The sequence below is a fragment of the Procambarus clarkii genome, chromosome 63, assembly GCF_040958095.1.
Source record: "Procambarus clarkii isolate CNS0578487 chromosome 63, FALCON_Pclarkii_2.0, whole genome shotgun sequence".
Taxonomy (NCBI): Eukaryota; Metazoa; Arthropoda; class Malacostraca; order Decapoda; family Cambaridae; genus Procambarus; species Procambarus clarkii.
The window spans coordinates 19,018,941-19,043,433 of record NC_091212.1 but is presented as its reverse complement, the minus strand read 5'-3'; the positions used below and the strand labels follow the sequence as shown (position 1 = coordinate 19,043,433).

At 46.2% G+C, this 24,493-nt stretch overlaps 1 protein-coding gene across 1 annotated transcript in view; it reads right to left on the bottom strand.

Moving 5' to 3' along the window:
* LOC138354531 (uncharacterized) overlaps positions 1 to 24,493 on the bottom strand; it is a gene marked incomplete at its 3' end in the record, with an annotated part of 54,339 nt that overhangs the window by 15,053 nt on the left and 14,793 nt on the right. The window contains exon 2 of the mRNA XM_069308893.1: positions 501 to 1,042. Coding sequence (XP_069164994.1) covers positions 501 to 1,042 — 542 coding nt within the window. The remainder of the gene's footprint in view (positions 1 to 500; positions 1,043 to 24,493) is intronic.

The following is a 24,493-nucleotide window of genomic DNA, read 5'->3' as shown; positions in this document are numbered from 1 at the left end:
CATGTAACATTATACATGTAACATTATACATGTAACATTATACTTGTAACATTATACATGTAACATTATACATGTAACATTATACATGTAACCTTATACATGTAACATTATACATGTAACATTATACATGTAACATTATACATCTAACATTATACATGTAACATTATACATGTAACATTATACATGTAACATTATACATATAACATTATACATGTAACATTATACTTGTAACATTATACATGTAACATTATACATGTACCATTATACATGTAACATTATACATGTAACATTATACACGTAACATTATACATGTAACATTATACATGTAATACATTAATTACCTTTCAGTGTTCAGATATTTTACTCTGAATTTCCTCTCATAATTTGGGATACACATTCAGTGTTATATTGTGTGTGGTCTGTTGACAAAAGCCGTCATTAAGCGTATTCTGAATCCCCTGATTGGTTGGTGGTATACAACGCCATCAACGACGGTTTACCTGTCTCTGCGCGGTGATTGGTGGGTTTATCTCTCCACACGCTGTCATTGGTCTGTTTATCTGTCCCGGCGCCGTGATTGGTGGGTTTATCTCTCCACACGCTGTCATTGGTCTGTTTATCTGTCCCGGCGCCGTGATTGGTGGGTTTATCTCTCCACACGCTGTCATTGGTCTGTTTATCTGTCCCGGCGCCGTGATTGGTGGGTTTATTTCTCCACACGCTGTCATTGGTCTGTTTATCTGTCCCGGCGCCGTGATTGGTGGGTTTATCTCTCCACACGCTGTCATTGGTCTGTTTATCTGTCCCGGCGCCGTGATTGGTGGGTTTATCTCTCCACACGCTGTCATTGGTCTGTTTATCTGTCCCGGCGCCGTGATTGGTGGGTTTATCTCTCCACACGCTGTCGTTGGTCTGTTTATCTGTCCCGGCGCCGTGATTGGTGGGTTTATCTCTCCACACGCTGTCGTTGGTCTGTTTATCTGTCCAGGCGCTGTGATTGGTTACATTAGCTCTCCAGACGCTGTCATTGGTCAGTCTATCGCTGTTTGAATTAGAATTTGAAACTTTATTCCTTACAACTTACTTAAAACGTTACAACAGTGTACACACACCTCCTGTATCACACTCTGTACACACACCTCCTGTATCACACTCTGTACACACTCCTCATGTATCACACTCTGTACACACACCTCTTGTATCACACTCTGTACACACACCTCCTTTATCACACTCTGTACACACACCTCCCGTATCACACTCTGTACACACTCCTCATGTATCACACTCTGTTGGTTGATACCTGGTTGATGGGGTTCTGGGAGTTCTCCTACTCCCCAAGCCCGGCCCGAGGCCAGGCTTGACTTGTGAGAGTTTGGTCCACTAGGCTGTTGCTTGGAGCGGCCCGCAGGCCCACATACCCACCACAGCCCGGTTGGTCCGGCACTCCTTGGAGGAATAAATCTAGTTTCCACTTGAAGATGTCCACGGTTGTTCTGGCAATATTTCTGATGCTCGCTGGGAGGGTGTTGAACAACCGTGGACCTCTGTTGTTCATACAGTGTTCTCTGATTGTGCCTATGGCACCTCTGCTCTTCACTGGTTCTATTCTGCATTTTCTTCAATGTCGTACACTCCAGTACGTTGTTATTTTACTGTGTAGATTTGGTACTTGGCCCTCCAGTATCTTCCACATGTATATTATTTCGTATCTCTCTCGTCTCCTTTCTAGTGAGCACATTTGGAGGGCTTTGAGACAATCCCAATAATTTAGGTGCTTTATCACGTCTATGCGTGCCGTATATGTTCTCTGTATTCCCTCTATTTCCGCAATCTCTCCTGCTCTGAAGGGGGAAGTGAGTACTTAGCAGTACTCGAGACGGGACAACACAAGTGACTTAAAGAGTACAACCATTGTGATGGGATCTCTGAACTTGAAGGTTCTCGTAATCCATCCTATCATTTTCTGGCTGACACAATATTTGCTTGGTTATGCTCCCTAAACGTTAGGTCGTCGGACATCATTATTCCCAAATCCTTGACATGCTGTTTTCCTACTATGGGAAGATTCAATTATGTTTTGTACTCTGTATTATGTTTCAGATCCTCATTTTTGCCGTACCTGAGTACATGGAATTTATCACTGTTAAACATCATGTTATTTTCTGATGCGCAGTCGAAAACTTTATTAATATCAGCTTGAAGTTTTTGAAAGTCTTCAGCCGAGGTAATTTTCATACTGATTTTTGTCATCTGCAAAGGATGGTACGAAGCTGTGACTTGTGTTTTGTCTATATCTGACATGAGAATAAGCAAAAGCAGCGGTGCAAGGACTGTACCCTGAGGTACAGAGCTTTTAACTGTGCTTGGACTCGATTTTATATGGTTGACCGTTACTCGCTGAGTCCTGTTTGACAGAAAACTGAGTATCCAGCGTCCTACTTTACCGGTTATTCCCAATGACTTCATTTTGTGTGCTATCACGCCATGGTCACATTTATCGAAAGCCTTTGCGAAGTCCGTGTATATCACATCAGCATTCTGTTTTTCTTCTAATGCCTCAGTGACTTTGTCATAGTGCTCACGTAGCTGTGAGAGGCACGATCTTCCCGCTCGAAATCCATGTTGGCCTGGGTTGTGAAGGTCATTGGTCTCCATGAAATTGGTGACCTGACTCCTAATCACTCTCTCAAATAATTTTATTATGTGCGATGTTAGTGCAACTGGTTTATAATTCCTTGCCAATGCTTTGCTCTATCCCTTGTGTAGAGGGGCTATGTCTGCTACTTTAAGTGCGTCTGGTATCTCCCCAGTGTCCAAGCTCTTCCTCCACACTATACTGAGTGCCTGTGCTACTGGCACTTTGCATTTCTTCATAAATATTGAATTCCATGAATCTAGACCCGGGGCCGAGTGCATGGGCATGTTTTCAATTTTTCTTTCAAACTCTAGTATGCTCGTATTGATATCAATTATATTTACAGGGGTTTAGATATCCCGCATAAAGAAATTGTCTGGATCTTCCACTTTCATGTTGTTTATTGGAGTGCTAAACATGTCCTCATACTGCTTTTTTAGGATTTCACTAATTTCTTTGTCATCCTCCGTGTATGAACCTTCACTTGTACGAATAGGTCGAATACTGGCAGTGGTTTTTGCTTTTGATTTAGCATATGTGTAGAAGTATTTTGGATTTTTTTTTATTTCCTGAATTGCTTTCTATTCTAACTGCCTTTCTTCAGTTTCATATGAGTGTTTTAATTTCCGCTCGATTTCTTTAATCTCCCTATTTAAATTATTCCTTCTTTGACGGGAAAGTCGTGTCTGCTTAAGCATTTCCGTTATTTTTCCTTCTTTTAGTGTCGTCTGCGTTCTCTTTCTAGGTTGGATCTCTTTCGGGTTTTCCTCAAAGGAACATGTTTCAGACAGACTTGATACGGTTCCGAAGTCAATTTTTCTATTCCCACTGTAGGATTTGTATTACTTTGAACAGTTTCCCATGGAATGTTTGTAAGTTCCCTGTTTATTATCTCCCAGTCTATCCTTTTATTATTAAAATTGAATTTACTGAGTAGCCTCTCTCGCTTTATCAACGTTTTAGGTCTATTCTGAGTATTGATGGTCGTTTGCACTTCAATGAGCTTGTGATCTGAATATGTGGTATCTGATATCGTAATGTCTCTGATAATGTCTTCACTGTTCGTAAAGACCAGATCAAGAATCACGTAGGAAGATAATATCAGGTATCGGGTTCTCCAAATTATCAAGGTTTTTCTCTATTTTGTTTATCTGTTCTGTGAATTCCTCGGTCATTGCATCTGGCGGTTTGTATATTAGAATAATCACTAAGTTTATTTTCTCTATTTTTACTCCCAGTACCTCTACCACCTCATTTGTAACGTTAAGGAGCTCCGAGCATACAAGGTCTTCCCTAATATGCAGACCCACTCCTCCATGTGACCTAATTACCCTATCACACCTGTATAGGTTATATCCTGGAATCCAGATCTCACTGTCCAACAATTCCCCTGCATGGGTTACTGTGCCAGCTCCAAACACTGCACTTGACTCCGTGAGGACATTTATGAACTATACTTTGTTGTTTGTTCCTGTTTTTAGTCCTTGTATGTTGGCAGAGATGAATACGGATCCTCTATTAGGGATGTACACACACACCTCATTTATCACACTCTGTACACACACCTCATGTATCACACTCTGTACACACACCTCCTGTATCACACTCTGTACACACACCTCATGTATCACACTCTGTACACACACCTCCAGTATCACACTCTGTACACACACCTCCTGTATCACACTCTGTACACACACCTCCTGTATCACACTCTGTACACACACCTCCTGTATCACACTCTGTACACACACCTCCTGTATCACACTCTGTACACACACCTCCTGTATCACACTCTGTACACACACCTCCTGTATCACACTCTGTACTCACACCTCCTGTATCACACTCTGTACACACACCTCCTGTATCACACTCTGTACACACACCTCCAGTATCACACTCTGTACACACACCTCCTGTATCACACTCTGTACACACTCCTCATGAATCACACTCTGTACACACTCCTCATGTATCACACTCTGTACACACACCTCCTGTATCACACTCTGTACACACACCTCCTGTATCACATTTTGTACACACTCCTCATGTATCACACTCTGTACACACTCCTCATGTATCACACTCTGTACACACACCTCATGTATCACACTCTGTACACACACCTCCTGTATCACACTCTGTACACACACCTCCTGTATCACACTCTCTGTTGACATAAAGTCGGCAGCTGGGGTCTGCAAGCTGGGGTCTGCAAGCTGGGGTCTGCAAGCTGGGGTCTGCAAGCTGGGGTCTGCAAGCTGGGGTCTGCAAGCTGGGGTCTGCAAGCTGGGATCTGCAAGCTGGGGTCTGCAAGCTGGGGTCTGCAAGTTGGGGTCTGCAAGCTGGGGTCTGCAAGCTGGGGTCTGCAAGCTGGGGTCTGCAAGCTGGGGTCTGCAAGCTGGGGTCTGCAAGCTGGGGTCTGCAAGCTGGGGTCTGCAAGCTGGGGTCTGCTAGTCTACTCTGGTGATAGTCCTGTTGACCTCTTGTGGAGTTTTGGGGTATTTTGGTTACGTGGTCTGCCTCACTCTCTGGGGACACCCTTCCTTCGTGAACTACTTTAAGCAGGTGTGGGTGTGGACATGGTGCCAGATAGCAGGTGTGGGTGTGGACATGGGGCCTGGCAGCAGGTGTGGGTGTGGACATGGTGCCAGGCAGTAGGTGTGGGTGTGGACATGGCGCCAGGCAGCAAGTGTGGGTGTGGACATGGTGCCAGGCAGCAGGTGTGGGTGTGGACATTGGGCCTGGCAGCAGGTGTGGGTGTGGACATGGGGCCTGGCAGCAGGTGTGGGGGTGGACATGGGGCCTGGCAGCAGGTGTGGGTGTGGACATGGGGCCTGGCAGCAGGTGTGGGTGTGGACATGGTACCAGGCAGCAGGTGTGGGTGTGGACATGGGGCCAGGCAGCAGGTGTGGGTGTGGACATGGTGCCAGGCAGCAGGTGCGGGTGTGGACATGGGGCCTGGCAGCAGGTGTGGGGGTGGACATGGGGCCTGGCAGCAGGTGTGGGTGTGGACATGGGGCCTGGCAGCAGGTGTGGGTGTGGACATGGTACCAGGCAGCAGGTGTGGGTGTGGACATGGGGCCAGGCAGCAGGTGTGGGTGTGGACATGGTGCCAGGCAGCAGGTGCGGGTGTGGACATGGTGCCAGGCAGCAGGTGTGGGTGTGGACATGGTGCCAGGCAGCAGGTGTGGGTGTGGACATGGTGCCAGGCAGCAGGTGTGGGTGTGGACATGGTGCCAGGCAGCAGGTGCGGGTGTGGACATGGTGCCAGGCAGCAGGTGTGGGTGTGGACATGGTACCAGGCAGTAGGTGTGGGTGTGGACATGGGGCCTGGCAGCAGGTGTAGGTGTGTGGACATGGTGCCAGGCAGCAGGTGTGGGTGTGGACATGGTGCCAGGCAGCAGGTGTGGGTGTGGACATGGTGCCAGGCAGCAGGTGTGGGTGTGGACATGGGGCCAGGCAGCAGGTGTGGGTGTGGACATGGTGCCAGGCAGCAGGTGTGGGTGTGGACATGGGGCCAGGCAGCAGATGTGGGTGTGGACATGGGGCCAGGCAGCAGGTGTGGGTGTGGACATGGTGCCAGGCAGCAGGTGTAGGTGTGTACATGGGGCCAGGCATCAGGTGTGGGTGTGGACATGGGGCCAGGCAGCAGGTGTGGGTGTGGACATGGGGCCAGGCAGCAGGTGTGGGTGTGGACATGGGGCCAGGCAGCAGGTGTGGGTGTGGACATGGTGCCAGGCAGCAGGTGTAGGTGTGGACATGGGGCCAGGCAGCAGGTGTGGGTGTGGACATGGGGCCAGGCAGCAGGTGTGGGTGTGGACATGGGGCCAGGCAGCAGGTGTGGGTGTGGACATGGGGCCAGGCAGCAGGTGTGGACATGGTGCCAGGCAGCAGGTGTGTGTGTGGACATGGTGCCAGGCAGCAGGTGTGTGTGTGGACATGGTGCCAGGCCGCAGGTGTGGGTGTGGACATGGTGCCAGGCCGCAGGTGTGGGTGTGGACATGGTGCCAGGCAGCAGGTGTGGGTGTGGACATGGTGCCAGGCAGCAGGTGTGGGTGTGGACATGGTGCCAGGCAGCAGGTGTGGGTGTGGACATGGTGCCAGGCAGCAGGTGTGGGTGTGGACATGGGGCCAGGCAGCAGGTGTGGGTGTGGACATGGGGCCAGGCAGCAGGTGTGGGTGTGGACATGGTGCCAGGCAGCAGGTGTAGGTGTGGACATGGTGCCAGGCAGCAGGTGTGGGTGTGGACATGGGGCCAGGCAGCAGGTGTGGGTGTGGACATGGGGCCAGGCAGCAGGTGTGGGTGTGGACATGGTGCCAGGCAGCAGGTGTGGGTGTGGACATGGGGCCGGGCAGCAAGTGTAGGTGTGGACATGGTGCCAGGCAGCAGGTGTGGGTGTGGACATGGGGCCAGGCAGCAGGTGTGGGTGTGGACATGGGGCCAGGCAGCAGGTGTGGGTGTGGACATGGGGCCAGGCAGCAGGTGTGGGTGTGGACATGGGGCCAGGCAGCAGGTGTGGGTGTGGACATAGTGCCAGGCAGCAGGTGTGGGTGTGGACATGGGGCCTGGCAGCAGGTGTGGGTGTGGACATGGGGCCTGGCAGCAGGTGTGGGTGTGGACATGAGGCCAGGCAGCAGGTGTGGGGCCATGGCGGCTTCCTCCACACCTGGTGTTTCCTGCCCCGGCCATCCTCACACACCCTTTTGGACCTGGGGAGTGTGGTAGAGGTGTGTGGTGGTGCTGGGGAGTGTGGTAGAGGTGTGTGGTGGTGCTGGGGAGTGTGGTAGAGGTGTGTGGTAGTGCTGGGGAGTGTGGTAGAGGTGTGTGGTGGTGCTGGGGAGTGTGGTAGAGGTGTGTGGTGGTGCTGGGGAGTGTGGTAGAGGTGTGTGGTGGTGCTGGGGAGTGAGGTAGAGGTGTGTGGTAGTGCTGGGGAGTGTGGTAGAGGGGTGTGGTGGTGCTGGGGAGTGTGGTAGAGGTGTGTGGTGGTGCTGGGGAGTGTGGTAGAGGTGTGTGGTGGTGCTGGGGAGTGAGGTAGAGGTGTGTGGTAGTGCTGGGGAGTGTGGTAGAGGTGTGTGGTGGTGCTGGGGAGTGTGGTAGAGGTGTGTGGTGGTGCTGGGGAGTGTGGTAGTGGTGTGTGGTGGTGCTGGGGAGTGTGGTAGAGGTGTGTGGTGGTGCTGGGGAGTGTGGTAGAGGTGTGTGGTGGTGCTGGGGAGTGTGGTAGAGGTGTGTGGTGGTGCTGGGGAGTGTGGTAGAGGTGTGTGGTGGTGCTGGGGAGTGTGGTAGTGGTGTGTGGTGGTGCTGGAGAGTGTGGTAGAGGTGTGTGGTGGTGCTGGGGAGTGTGGTAGTGGTGTGTGGTGGTGCTGGGGAGTGTGGCAGAGGTGTGTGGTGGTGCTGGGGAGTGTGGTAGAGGTGTGTGGTGGTGCTGGGGAGTGTGGTAGTGGTGTGTGGTGGTGCTGGGGAGTGTGGCAGAGGTGTGTGGTGGTGCTGGGGAGTGTGGTAGAGGTGTGTGGTGGTGCTGGAGAGTGTGGTAGAGGTGTGTGGTGGTGCTGGGGAGTGTGGTAGTGGTGTGTGGTGGTGCTGGAGAGTGTGGTAGAGGTGTGTGGTGGTGCTGGGGAGTGTGGTAGTGGTGTGTGGTGGTGCTGGGGAGTGTGGCAGAGGTGTGTGGTGGTGCTGGGGAGTGTGGTAGAGGTGTGTGGTGGTGCTGGGGAGTGTGGTAGTGGTGTGTGGTGGTGCTGGAGAGTGTGGTAGAGGTGTGTGGTGGTGCTGGGGAGTGTGGTAGTGGTGTGTGGTGGTGCTGGAGAGTGTGGTAGAGGTGTGTGGTGGTGCTGGGGAGTGTGGTAGTGGTGTGTGGTGGTGCTGGGGAGTGTGGCAGAGGTGTGTGGTGGTGCTGGGGAGTGTGGTAGAGGTGTGTGGTGGTGCTGGGGAGTGTGGTAGAGGAGACTGGGATGAGTGGAGGGTACCAACCTCTGGGACCAGCGTACCTTGTCCCTCAGCGGGTGGTGCTGGCGGGGGTGGGGGTGGGGGGCACTGGTGTGGGGGATTAGTAGGGGAGAGTGGGGCAACTAGCACGCTCATACATATATATATATATATATATATATATATATATATATATATGTATATACATATATATATATATATATATATATATATATATATATATATATATATATATATATATATATATGTATATACATATATATATATATATATATATATATATATATATATATATATATATATATATATGTATATACATATATATATATATATATATATATATATATATATATATATATATATATATATATATATATGCGGAAAATCCACAGAGAAATATGAAATGAGGTGAACGTTTCGGCTTTGTTAAAGCCTTTGTCAACACCAGACTCAAATTTCAAATTTACAAATTTACACCTCATTTCATATTTCTCTGTGGATTTTCCGCATAAAATGATCAGTGTTTTGTGATCGTCAATTGCATATATATATATATATATATATATATATATATATATATATATATATATATATATATATATATATATATATATATATATATATATGTCGTACCTAGTAGCCAGAACTCACTTCTCAGCCTACTATTCAAGGCCCGATTTGCCTAATAAGCCAAGTTTTCCTGAATTAATATATTTACTATAATTTTTTTCTCGTGAAATGATAAAGCAACCCTTTTCATTATGTATGAGGTCAATTTTTATTTATTGGAGTTAAAATTAACGAAGATATATGACCGAACCTAACCAACCCTACCTAACCTAACCTAACCTATATTTATAGGTTAGGTTAGGTTAGGTAGCCAAAAAAAGCTAGGTTAGGTTAGGTTAGGTAGGTTAGGTAGACGAAAAAACATTAATTCAGGAAAACTTGGCTTATTAGGCAAATCGGGCCTTGAATAGTAGGCTGAGAAGTGCGTTCTGGCTATTAGGTACGACATATATATATATATATATATATATATATATATATATATATATATATATATATATATATATATATATATATATGTCGTACCTAATAGCCAGAACTCACTTCTCAGCCTACTATTCAAGGCCCGATTTGCCTAATAAGCCAAGTTTTCCTGAATTAATATATTTACTATAATTTTTTTCTTATGAAATGATAAAGCTACCCTTTTCACTATGTATGAGGTCAATTTTTTTTTATTGGAGTTAAAATTAACGTAGATATATGACCGAACCTAACCAACCCTACCTAACCTAACCTAACCTGTATATATAGGTAAGGTTAGGTTAGGTAGCCAAAAAAAGCTAGGTTAGGTTAGGTTAGGTAGGTTAGGTAGACGAAAAAACATTAATTCATGAAAACTTGGCTTATTAGGCAAATCGGGCCTTGCATAGTAGGCTGAGAAGTGAGTTCTGGCTACTAGGTACGACATATATATATATATATATATATATATATATATATATATATATATATATATATATATATATTTGTACTCGGCTTACTATGCATGGCCCAATTTGTCTAATACGCCAAGTTTTCCTGAATTTATATATTTTTCAATTTCTTTTTCAATGAAATGATAAAGCTATCCATTTCATTATGTATGAGATAATTTTTTTCAATTTGAGTTAAAACTAACGTAGATATATGTTTACCAACATATATAATCTAACCAACCCCACGTAACCTAACCTAACCTAACCTAACCTAACTTATCTTAACCTTTACCGAAACTAACATATCTAAGTCAATCACTTATGTTCTTATTATAATATTATAATAATTATTCAAGTCAACTAATTGGAAACAATTTATTGAAAATAAAGAAAATCGCTCGTCCTATTAGGCAAATTGGACTTTGCATAGTAGGCCGAGAAGTGCGTTCTGGCTACTAGATACGACATATAGATCTATATAAATAAAAATGGAAATATTCGTTTGTGCATAACAGCTAATCTCCGAAAGTTCTTCATCGATTGCTTTGACATTTTCACACAACGTTCCATTCACATCCGAGCAGGTTTATATATAGATACTGAACAGATGTCACGTCTGTGACGGTAAAAAACATGCTTTTTCTGAAAAACAGTTTTTTTTCATGTGTTTTTCATTTGAGGGAAATCCTCGAAACCTCTTTACCGATTGCTTTGAAATTTTGACACAACGTTGCATTCGAATAGATGTGTCTTTTTATATACCTACTATATAGATGCCACCCCTGTGACAGGTAAAAACATGCGGTTTTGAAAAACAGCGCCATCTCTTGGACATAATAGCAACATGCACGCTATACTATATTTAAATTTTATTTTCATAGATTTCGATTTATTTTACTTTTTATTGAATTATTTTTGTGTGACATTGTGTTGGAATTGAGCTGTGTTGTTTACCATACCGTTCATTTCGTAAGTATAAGTATAGATGCCACACCTGTGACAGGTACAACTATGCTTTTCTTGAAAAACAGCGCCATCAGTTGCATGTAAGAGCAACACACATGCTATACTAAATATGTTATAATTCCATTTCAAAGTTTCAGATTGCATTTACAAATTGCATTTTCATAGATTCTGATTTATTTTCATTTTGATTTAATTATTTTGTGTGAATTACGTTGGAATTGAGCTGTGTTGTTTACCGTACCGTTCATTCCGTGAGTATAGTTTATTTTTTTATTTTAATTTCCTTTTTTAACTGTTTTTGTTATATTTCAGTGATGGGAACATCAGATCACTTGATGTTCCCAATTTTCTGATGGGAACATCAGACCATTTGGGAAGGCATCGGACGAGGGAGTGGGGAATGGTGGGGAGGACAAAGGGACAGGGAAGGTTGCTGTGGCTCAGCAATGCACACGCCTTGCTGAGCCACAGCAACGCGTGGCTGGGTACTGCTAGTATATATATATATATATATATATATATATATATATATATATATATATATATATATATATATATATATATATATATATATATATGTATATATATATATATATATATATATATATATATATATATATATGTGTGTGTGTGTGTGTGTGTGTGTGTATGTGTGTGTGTGTGTGTGTGTGTGTGTGTGTGTGTGTGTGTGTGTGTGTGTGTGTGTGTGTGTGTGTGTGTGTGACCTCATTGCTGGCGTTTGTGATGTTATAGTGAAAGTTTACAAGTCCTCTATACTCTTAGCAAGAGTATTAAGGAGATCAACCAACCTTCCAACTTTCACAATAAATAAACTCTAGTAATTATTGAAGGATTTATTATTTACAACATTTGGGTCGTGACTGGAACATCATTAAATAAAGCATGACCACAGGTGCACACTTTTGGTTAAGACACATGAGAGTCGAAGGTGTGTGGGGGTGGGGGGAGGGGGCAGTCACACACGAAGTATGGCCAGGACACTGACTGGCCCATCTTCAAGCTGTGGATTGGCCCTTAGAAACCAAACCATACCCAAAGTAAGCACAATACATTACTGACTAGCAACATGCTAGTATTTAATATTAAAATCCTGGAATTTACCACTGACCAGAGAATATTGCAAATCCTGGAACCTTACTTATAAGAGAAAAAAGACCCCGGCTTACATGGCCAGAATAATGGCTTGGCCACCTGGCCGACACTCACGCCAAGACCTCACCAACCATCACCGGATACTGACGTCTCTACCGAGGTCTCCACACCCACCACAGTTTTACCTAGTGCCTAACACAGTGCCTTACACAGTGCCTTACACAGTGCCTTGCATAGTGCCTTACACAGTGCCTTAAACAGTGCCCTACACAGTGTCTTACCCAATACTGGCTCTACCTACCCCATTTGATTGGGCCACTACGCCAACAAGTGATCTTGCCCCAAGTGTGACCCACAACAGTTGACTAGCTCCCCGGTACATATTGTGAAGGTATGTGTGAAGGTGAGGGGCCGCTGGGTGGCTGCACTAACCATACTCTCCCAGGACACTCTATATGTGTGTCCGAATAAATATTGTTAAGAAAGTTAAACACATATAAGCTGTATCAGCAGCCTGAGGGTTAATGTCCCCCAGACACCTAGAGCGAGCAACAAAACTGATGAAACAGTCATTAGGTTTAGTTGATTTTATACACTAAACTTTCCCGTGTTGAAGTACAGTGTGAGATGTCTTGCTCAGCCTCACACTCTTCATATTTACCAACTGGATGATTTTATGACATAAGATCGCATTTAATTCATAAGAATGATCGTTATTCATGTAGAGTGAGAGTTTACCTTCATGAGGCGTCCCACAGTGGAGGTGAATGTCTCTCAAGTTGTTACTTCACTGCTCGAGAAACTCTTCCACGGTCAGAGCACCCAGCCTTACCAGCAGCTCCCCGCCGCCATCTTGGCTGGTAGGAGACAACTAAACTGCCGCTCTTGAAGCAGCCCATCTCTCACTACCAAGCCATGGAGACATCTCTCACTACCATGCCTTGGAGACATCTCTCACTACCAAGCCTTGTAGACATCTCTCACTACCAAGCCTTGGAGACATCTCTCACTACCAAGCCATGGAGACATCTCTCACTACCAAGCCTTGGAGACATCTCTCTCACTACCAAGCCTTGGAGACATCTCTCACTACCAAGCCTTGGAGACATCTCTCACTACCAAGCCTTGGAGACATCTCTCACTACCAAGCCTTGGAGACATCTCTTACTACCAAGCCTTGGAGACATCTCTCTCACTACCAAGCCTTGGAGACATTTCTCTCTACCACGCCTTGGAGACATCTCTCACACCCAAGCCTTGGAGACATCTCTCACTACCAAGCCTTGGAGACATCTCTCACTACCAAGCCTTGGAGACATCTCTCACTACCAAGCCTTGGAGACATCTCTCTCACTACCAAGCCTTGGAGACATCTCTCACTACCAAGCCTTGGAGACATCTCTCACTACCAAGCCTTGGAGACCTCTCTCACTACCAAGCCTTGGAGACATTTCTCTCTACCACGCCTTGGAGACATCTTTCACACCCAAGACTTGGAGACATCTCTCACTACCAAGCTTTGGAGACATCTCTCACTACCACGCCTTGGAGACATCTCTCACTACCAAGCCATGGAGACATCTCTCACTACCAAGCCTTGGAGACATCTCTCTCTCTACCACGCCTTGGAGACATCTCTCTCTACCAAGCCTTGGAGACATCTCTCTCTACCAAGCCTTGGAGACACCTCTCACTACCAAGCCTTGGAGACATCTCTCTACCAAACCTTGGAGACATCTCTCTCTACCAAACCTTGGAGACATCTCTCTACCAAACCTTCTTGAGGTTATCTTGAGATGATTTCGGGGCTTTAGTGTCCCCGGGGCCCGGTCCTCGACCAGGCTTCCACCCCCAGGAAGCAGCCCGTGACAGCTGACTAACACCCAAGTACCTATTTCACTGCTAGGTAACAGGGGCATAGGGTGAAAGAAACTCTGCCCATTGTTTCTCGCCGGCGCCCGGGATCGAACCCGGGACCACAGGATCACAAGTCCAGTGTGCTGTCCGCTCGGCCGACCGGCTCCCTTGGAGACATCTCTCTCTCTACCAAGCCTTGGAGACATCCCCACCAAACACACACCGAAACTACGACGTTGGTACAACGTTCGAACAAGTTTTAACACCTGCTAACCAGTTATAACAACCAATATAACAAGTTGTAACAACGTTCTAATACGTCATAAACACGTTAAGCCAAGATGTAACAACTTTATTACAAGTTGTAACAAGCGGGAAATAGTGAGTTTCGGTTTGTGTTTCGAGGGATCTTTCTTCCTACCAAGCCATGGAGACATCTCCATGTCTCCAGTATCAAACAAACTCCAGTGATACTGGTTTGTCCAGTGCTTACCAGTATCATTAGAAAAGCTAAACTTTCATATTATGAGGCTAGATTCAAAGAAGCAAAAGGAAAATGAAAAGCAAATGGAATACCATCTCTAATATTCTTGCAACTAAACAACACTCCCACAACCAGATAACACTCTCTAAGGATGGCTTTACACTGTCATCTGATTTAGAAATGGCGAATGAATTTAATAGCTTCTTTTCATCGGTTGGTGCTAACCTTGCCAGTAAAATCCCACAGACTCAGACACATATCAACACATATCTCTCAGGCAGCTATCCAAACTCTCTTCTCCTCTCACCAGTCAGCCCGACAGATATTGTGTCCATCATACACTCACTAAAAACCAAAGCTGGGAACATCAGTGAAATACCATCCATTGTATACAAGAGCGCCTCCCATGCCCTTGCGCCACCTATAGCTCTGCTGTTCAACAAATCCCTTGAGTGTCATACCTTCCCTGATATCCTTAACAAAGCAAGAGTAACGCCAGTTCATAAAGGAGGTAATTCGGCAGACATAAACAATTATAGACCAATATCAAACCTACCCATACTATCAAGAATATTTAAAAAAATTATCTACAAGCAGCTTTACTCCTACCTCGTAAAATTCGACATTCTTAGTCCCTGTCAGTTTGGCTTCCGCTCCCAAAAGAGTACCAATGATGCAATTATTAGTCTCCTTGATATAATTTACTCAGCCCTTGACAAAAATGAGTTTCCGATTGGACTCTTCATTGACCTGAGAAAGGCCTTTGATACTTTTAATCACAATTAGTTCTTACGTAAACTCCATCATTATGGAATTCGAGGCCATACACTGGACTATATCCAATCCTATCTTAGTGATAGACACCAATGTGTAGCCATCAATAATATAACCTCTCCCACTCTACCAATAACCGTTGGAGTGCCACAGGGCAGCATCTTGGGACCTCTCCTATTTCTTATATACATCAATGATCTGCCTAATGTCTCTAACATTCTGAAACCTGTATTGTTTGCTGATGATACTACCCTCATATACTCTAACCCCAACCCACATACACTAAATAATGTTGTTAATAATGAACTAAAAAAAGTCCACTTATGGATGTCAACCAACAAACTAACACTTAACATAGAAAAGACCTACTACATCTTATTTGGAAGCAAATCTACAAATGCAATTCACCTTCAGATAGACAATGTAAACCTTGGCAATAAAAATGATGGAAAGTTTCTTGGCCTATTCCTAGATAAGAGACTCAACTTCAGCACCCATATACAACACATAACTAAGAAAGTCTCTAAAACAGTTGGTATACTCTCCAAAATCAGATATTATGTACCTAACTCTGCTCTCATCTCACTATATTATGCACTAATCTATCCCTATCTTAATTATGGTATCTGCATGGGGTTCAACCACTGCAAACCACCTCAAGTCCATCATCACCCAGCAAAAATCTGCTATCAGAATAATAACAAATTCTGCTCTCAGACAACACTCAGCCCCCTTGTTTAACTCCCTAAACATGCTAAACATAATCTCACTCCACAAATTCTCTTGTGTCAACTACATTTACAAAACCCTGTTCTTAAATGCAAATCCTGCTCTGAAACTCTCCCTGGACAGATGTAATAGGACCCATTATCACCACACCAGAAATAAATATCTCTTTGATATCCCCAGGGTCAAACTTAATTTGTGTAAACACTCCATGCAAATAAAGGGACCCAGTCTATGGAACTCACTCCCTAGTGAATTGAAAAGCTGTCCAACTTTGCGTCATTCAAAAACAATACTAAAAAGTACCTAATTTCATCTTCATAGTGTTTTACCCTTTGCTTTAAAATTGCACTGTATCTATTGCTACCCAATCTCCCAATCTTTATGTACCCAATCCGAACATCTTTATCATTGCGATCATTGCTGTCTTCTTATATGTGCTGTCAATCTGCTGTATGGTGTCTATTAATCTTGTTTAAATTACCAATCAAGCTGTCAATGTAATCAATCAGAGCTTTAATATACCAATGTGCTTTAATATACTTACTAATCTCTCTCATCTCATTTTTTTCTTGCAATGTATTTGTTATCATTTTATTAATTCTGCTAGAATTTATCTACATAAAATTATCTGTTAGATTAAGGACCTGTCCGAAACGCTGCGCGTACTAGTGGCTTTACAAGATTGTAAATACTATGCTATGTATTCTCACAAACCCAATGTACCTTCTTTTATATAAATGAATAAATAAATAAATAAATAAATAAATAAATCTCTCTTTTAAGCCTTGGAGACATCTCTCACTACCAAGCCTTGGAGACATCTCTCACTACCAAGCCTTGGAGACATCTCTCACTTCCAAGCCTTGGAGACATCTCTCTGTACCAAGCCATGGAGACATCTCTCTCTCTACCAAGCCTTGGAGACATCTCTCTCTACCAAGCCTTGGAGACATCTCTCTCTACCAAGCCATGGAGATATCTCTCACTACCAAGCCTTAGAGACATCTCTCTGTACCAAGCCTTGGAGACCTCTCTCTCTCTTCCAAGCCTTGAAGACATCTCTCACTACCAAGCCTTGGAGACCTCTCTCTCTCTTCCAAGCCTTGAAGACATCTCTCACTACCAAGCCTTGGAGACATCTCTTTCACTACCAAGCCTTGGAGACATCTCTTACTACCAAGCCTTGGAGACATCTCTCACTACCAAGCCTTGGAGACATCTCTCACTACCAAGCCATGGAGACATCTCTCACTACCAAGCCTTGGAGACATCTCTCACTACCAAGCCTTGGAGACATCTCTTACTACCAAGCCTTGGAGACATCTCTCACTACCAAGCCTTGGAGACATCTCTCTCACTACCAAGCCTTGGAGACATCTCTCACTACCAAGCCATGGAGATATCTCTCACACTACCAAGCCTTGGAGACATCTCTCACACTACCAAGCCATGGAGACATCTCTCACTACTAAGCCATGGAGACATCTCTCACTACCAAGCCATGGAGACATCTCTCTCACTACCAAGCCTTGGAGACATATCTCACTACCAAGCCATGGAGACATCTCTCACACTACCAAGCCTTGGAGACATCTCTCACACTACCAAGCCATGGAGACATCTCTCACTACTAAGCCATGGAGACATCTCTCACTACTAAGCCTTGGAGACATCTCTCACACTAGCAAGCCATGGAGACATCTCTCACTACCAAGCCTTGGAGACATCTCTTACTACCAAGCCATGGAGACATCTCTCACTACTAAGCCATGGAGACATCTCTCACTACCAAGCCTTGGAGACATCTCTCACTACCAAGCCATGGAGACATCTCTCACTACCAAGCCTTGGAGACATCTCTTACTACCAAGCCATGGAGACATCTCTCACACTACCAAGCCATGGAGACATCTCTCACTACCAAGCCTTGGAGACATCTCTCACTACCAAGCCATGGAGACATCTCTCACACTACCAAGCCATGGAGACATCTCTCACTACTAAGCCATGGAGACATCTCTCACTACTAAGCCATGGAGACATCTCTCACTACCAAGCCATGGAGACATCTCTCACACTACCAAGCCATGGAGACATCTCTCACTACTAAGCCTTGGAGACATCTCTCACTACTAAGCCATGGAGACATCTCTCACTACCAAGCCTTGGAGACATCTCTCACTACCAAGCCATGGAGACATCTCTCACTACCAAGCCTTGGAGACATCTCTCACTACCAAGCCTTGGAGACATCTCTCACTACCAAGCCATGGAGACATCTCTCACTACCAAGCCTTGGAGACATCTCTCACACTACCAAGCCATGGAGACATCTCTCACTACCAAGCCTTGGAGACATCTCTCACTACCAAGCCTTGGAGACATCTCTCTCAACCATACACATGTGTTATAATCTCTGCATGAGTAACATTATACATCTCACCCCACAAGAGCCGTGGGGCCAGGTGTCTCCTAGTGTAGGGGAGCCATGTATAGTATACATGAAGGGTAATGATGGACACATGTATAACCCTGAGTGTATAAACTGGTGAATAATGTATACATTTATTAATATGCTCGGGAATACTGGGAGGCAACCGGGAGTATCTTTGTATTCCCCGGCAGACAAGTCGTCACACTCAACTGCCTTCATATTGGAGGCCCTTCCCTCTGCATGCCTAATGCCTCCACCTCCTCCGTCACACATGTGACCGCTCTCATCCACACCTCTCCTACACCTGTTATCTTGCAAACTGTTAACTTTGTTGGAATGACGAGTACACAGTCTTCTCAGCTTAAGGTCGACCCCATACACCCGTTTACGACTGTTAAGGGCAGTGGAGCTTGAACTGGTTTTAGAGTGTATATTCCACAGCCGCGAACCAGTCAGTACGAGTCATGACTGACCAGTCTAGAGGACAACGACTGCCACCACCTGCCACGCTGACTAGGGCCTTGCACCACCTTTATATAGCTGAGGCAGTACTGACTGGTAGGTGGTGGTGGTGGTGAGGCAGTACTGACTGGTAGGTGGTGGTGGTGGTGAGGCAGTACTGACTGGTAGGTGGTGGTGGTGAGGCAGTACTGACTGGTAGGTGGTGGTGGTGGTGAGGCAGTACTGACTGGTAGGTGGTGGTGGTGGTGAGGCAGTACTGACTGGTAGGTGGTGGTGGTGGTGAGGCAGTACTGACTGGTAGGTGGTGGTGGTGGTGAGGCAGTACTGACTGGTAGGTGGTGGTGGTGAGGCAGTACTGACTGGTAGGTGGTGGTGGTGGTGAGGCAGTACTGACTGGTAGGTGGTGGTGGTGAGGTAGTACTGACAGGTAGGTGGTGGTGGTGAGGCAACACTGACTGGTAGGTGGTGGTGGTGAGGCAGTACTGACTGGTAGGTGGTGGTGGTGAGGTAGTACTGACTGGTAGGTGGTGGTGGTGGTGAGGTAGTACTGACTGGTAGGTGGTGGTGGTGAGGTAGTACTGACTGGTAGGTGGTGGTGGTGAGGTAGTACTGACTGGTAGGTGGTGGTGGTGAGGTAGTACTGACTGGTAGGTGGTGGTGGTGAGGTAGTACTGACAGGTAGGTGGTGGTGGTGAGGCAACACTGACTGGTAGGTGGTGGTGGTGAGGCAACACTGACAGGTAGGTGGTGGTGGTGAGGCAGTACTGACTGGTAGGTGGTGGTGGTGAGGCAGTACTGACTGGTAGGTGGTGGTGGTGAGGCTGTACTGACTGGTAGGTGGTGGTGGTGAGGCAGTACTGACTGGTAGGTGGTGGTGGTGAGGCAGTACTGACTGGTAGGTGGTGGTGGTGAGGCAACACTGACAGGTAGGTGGTGGGGGTGAGGCAACACTGACTGGTAGGTGGTGGTGGTGAGGCAGTACTGACTGGTAGGTGGTGGTGGTGAGGCAACACTGACTGGTAGGTGGTGGTGGTGAGGCAGTACTGACTGGTAGGTGGTGGTGGTGAGGCAATACTGACAGGTAGGTGGTGGTGGTGATGAGGCAGCACTGACTGGTAGGTGGTGGTGGTGATGAGGCAGCACTGACTGGTAGGTGGTGGTGGTGATGAGGCAGCACTGACTGGTAGGTGGTGGTGGTGAGGCAACACTGACTGGTAGGTGGTGGTGGTGAGGCAGTACTGACTGGTAGGTGGTGGTGGTGAGGCAACACTGACTGGTAGGTGGTGGTGGTGAGGCAGTACTGACTGGTAGGTGGTGGGGGTGAGGCAACACTGACTGGTAGGTGGTGGTGGTGAGGCAACACTGACTGGTAGGTGGTGGTGGTGAGGCAGTTCTGACTGGTAGGTGGTGGTGGTGAGGCAGTACTGACTGGTAGGTGGTGGGGGTGAGGCAACACTGACTGGTAAGTGGTGGTGGTGAGGCAACACTGACAGGTAGGTGGTGGTGGTGAGGCAGCACTGACTGGTAGGTGGTGGTGGTGAGGCAACACTGACTGGTAGGTGGTGGTGGTGAGGCAACACTGACTGGTAGGTGGTGGTGGTGAGGCAGTACTGACTGGTAGGTGGTGGTGGTGAGGGAGTACTGACTGGTAGGTGGTGGTGGTGAGGCAGTACTGACTGGTAGGTGGTGGTGGTGAGGCAGTACTGACTGGTAGGTGGTGGTGGTGAGGCAGTACTGACTGGTAGGTGGTGGTGGTGAGGCAGTACTGACAGGTAGGTGGTGGTGGTGAGGCAGTACTGACTGGTAGGTGGTGGTGGTGAGGCAACACTGACAGGTAGGTGGTGGTGGTGGTGAGGCAACACTGACTGGTAGGTGGTGGTGGTGAGGCAGTACTGACTGGTAGGTGGTGGTGGTGAGGCAGTACTGACAGGTAGGTGGTGGTGGTGAGGCAGTACTGACTGGTAGGTGGTGGTGGTGAGGCAGTACTGACAGGTAGGTGGTGGTGGTGAGGCAGTACTGACTGGTAGGTGGTGGTGGTGAGGCAACACTGACTGGTAGGTGGTGGTGGTGAGGCAACACTGACTGGTAGGTGGTGGTGGTGAGGCAGGTGAAACCACACACACACACACACACACACACACACACACACACACACACACACACACACACACACACACACACACACACACACACACACACACACACACACACAGTGGCATGATCTCGGATCCAATCTTTCCAGAGGGGTACCAGGTGATAAGAAAAGAAAGGACACAGAGACAGGGAGGAGGAGTGGCACTACTAATAAAGCGGAAATGGAAGTTTGATGAGCTGGAAAATCCGGGTACCAATGAAAGCACAAGCTTCATACATGGAACTCTGACAGTGGATGGGAAGAAGATTGTAATCTTGATACTCTACAATCCCCCACCAAACAGTAGAAGGCCCAGGCAGGAGTACGAGGACAGCAACAAGACATGTATGGATGAACTGCAGAGGGCAGCAACTTTAGCGCATAGAATGAGAGCGAAGCTGCTGGTCATGGGGGACCTAAATCACGGAGAGATAGATTGGGAAACGAGGAATCCCCATGGCGGGGAGGAGACCTGGGGAGCGAAGCTGGTAGACGTTATTGACAGGAATTTCCTAACACAGCATGTGAAAGAAGATACTAGGGAAAGAGGAGGGGATACGCCCAGCCTATTAGATCTCATTATCACTCAGAATGTAGAAGACATCGAGCAGTTGGAACATGAAATACCACTAGGAGCTAGTGACCATTGGGTCCTAGCCTTTGACTACATGATGGAGCTTAAAATTGTGACCAAAGGACAAGAGGTCCGGGAAAGGAGACTTGATTACAGAAAAGGGGACTACAGAAGGATAAGGGACTACCTGGGAGAAGTGCAGTGGGAGGAAGAACTTAGAGGAAAAACAGTGCAAGGTATGATGAACCAAGTCATATTGAAATGCAAGGAGGCTGAAGATAGATTTATTCCAACAATAAAGGAAAAAAGCAGGAGGGAATATAATAACCCATGGTTTAATAGACAGTGTCAGGAAGCAAAGGTGAGAAGCAGGAGGGAGTGGAGGAAGTACAGAAGACAAAGGACAGAGGACAACAGGATTAGATGTAACAGAGCTAGGAATGATTACATTAACATAAGACGAGTGTCGGAAAGAAATTATGAGAACGATATTGCAGTCAAAGCGAAAAAGCAACCAAAATTACTACATAGCCATATAAGAAGGAAGATGTCGGTAAATGACCAAGTGACAAGACTGAGGAAAACAGAAGGGGCATATACAGAAAGCGACAAGGAAATCTGCGAGGTACTGAATGCAAAATTCCATGGAGTGTTCACTACCGAGCCTGAGCAGCTCCCATTGTTAGAAGAGATTACCCAAGATGAAAGACTATCAGATATAGAGGTGACAGCAGAGGATGTAATGAAACAGTTGACAACACTGGATGCAAATAAAGCTGTTGGACCAGACAAAGTATCACCGTGGATACTTAAAGAGGCAGCGCAGGCTCTCAGCGTGCCTCTGGCAATGATCTTCAATGAGTCACTTATGTCGGGAGAATTGCCCAGTTGCTGGAAGGAGGCAAATGTCGTACCGATTTTCAAAAAGGGGGATAGGGAGGAGGCACTTAACTACAGACCCGTATCACTGACAAGCATCCCCTGCAAAATACTTGAAAGAATAATTAGGCTAAGACTTGTTGAGCACCTGGAGAGCATTGGGTTTGTAAACAAGCACCAACATGGGTTCTGGACAGGGAAATCATGCCTAACAAACCTTTTAGAATTCTATGATAAAGTAACAAGGATAAGGCAGGACAGAGAAGGCTGGGCAGACTGCATATTTCTTGACTGCCAAAAGGCCTTTGATACGGTACCGCACATGAGACTGCTATACAAACTTGAGAGGCAGGCAGGAGTAAGCGGAAAGGCCCTAGTATGGGTGAAGAACTACCTAACAGGAAGGAGCCAGAGGGTAATGGTAAGGGGCGAAAAGTCGGACTGGCGAACAGTAACAAGTGGAGTACCTCAAGGATCGGTGCTGGGACCAATCCTCTTTCTAATTTACGTAAATGATATGTTTACAGGAGTGGAATCATACATGTCAATGTTTGCAGATGACGCAAAATTAATGAGAAGAGTTGTGACAGACGAGGATTGTAGGATCCTCCAAGAGGACTTAAACAGGCTGCAGAGATGGTCAGAGAAATGGCTACTGGAGTTTAACACCAGTAAATGTAAAGTTATGGAAATGGGATCAGGCGACAGGAGACCAAAGGGACAGTACACAATGAAGGGGAACAGCCTACCTGTAACGATTCGAGAAAGAGACCTGGGAGTGGATGTGACACCTAATCTAACTCCTGAGGCACATATAAATAGGATAACGACAGCAGCGTACTCTACACTGGCGAAAATTAGAACTTCATTCAGAAACCTAAATGAGGAAGCTTTTAGGGCGCTTTACACTGCCTACGTGAGACCCGTCTTAGAGTATGCCGCGCCATCATGGAGCCCCCACCTGAAGAAACACATAAAGAAACTGGAGAAGGTTCAGAGGTTTGCGACAAGGCTTGTCCCAGAGCTACGAGGGATGGGATATGAAGAGCGGCTGAAGGAACTGAACCTTACGACACTAGAGAAAAGAAGGGAGAGAGGAGATATGATAGGGACATATAAAATACTCAGGGGAATTGACAAAGTGGAAATAGATCAAATGTTCACACGTAATAATAACAGAACGAGGGGACATAGGTGGAAACTGGAAACTCAGATGAGTCACAGAGATGTTAGGAAGTTTTCTTTTAGCGTGAGAGTAGTAGAAAAATGGAATGCACTTGGGGAACAGGTTGTGGAAGCAAATACTATTCATACTTTTAAAACTAGGTATGATAGGGAAATGGGACAGGAGTCATTGCTGTAAACAACCGATAGCTAGAAAGGCGGGATCCAAGAGTCAATGCTCGATCCTGCAAGCACATATAGGTGAGTACATATAGGTGAGTACACACACACACACACACACACACACACACACACACACACACACACACACACACACACACACACACACACACAAACTCACACATACGTTACAAATATTGATGAGTATATTGTGAAAGCTTCGACTAATTGTTACCGAAATAGAGGTACGACTCCTTCCCCTCCCCCTCTTGACCTGACCTGACCTGACCAATCTCTCGCTCGCTGCCTCCAGGAGCTTTCATCAGTCATAATAATAAGGGGGATTAACTGTCGGGTAATCCCCTTTCATCGGATTTAAGAAGATTAACCAACTCTTGTTGCTGATCAAGAGATTTAGTTCGGCGTACACACACTGTATTCACCTAGTTGTATTCACCTAGTTGTATTCACCTAGTTGTATTCACCTAGTTGTATTCACCTAGTTGTATTCACCTAGTTGTGTTCACCTAGATGTATTCACCTAGTTGTATTCACCTAGTTGTATTCACCTAGTTGTGTTCACCTAGTTGTGTTCACCTAGTTGTATTCACCTAGTTGTATTCACCTAGTTGCATTCACCTAGTTGTGTTCACCTAGTTGTATTCACC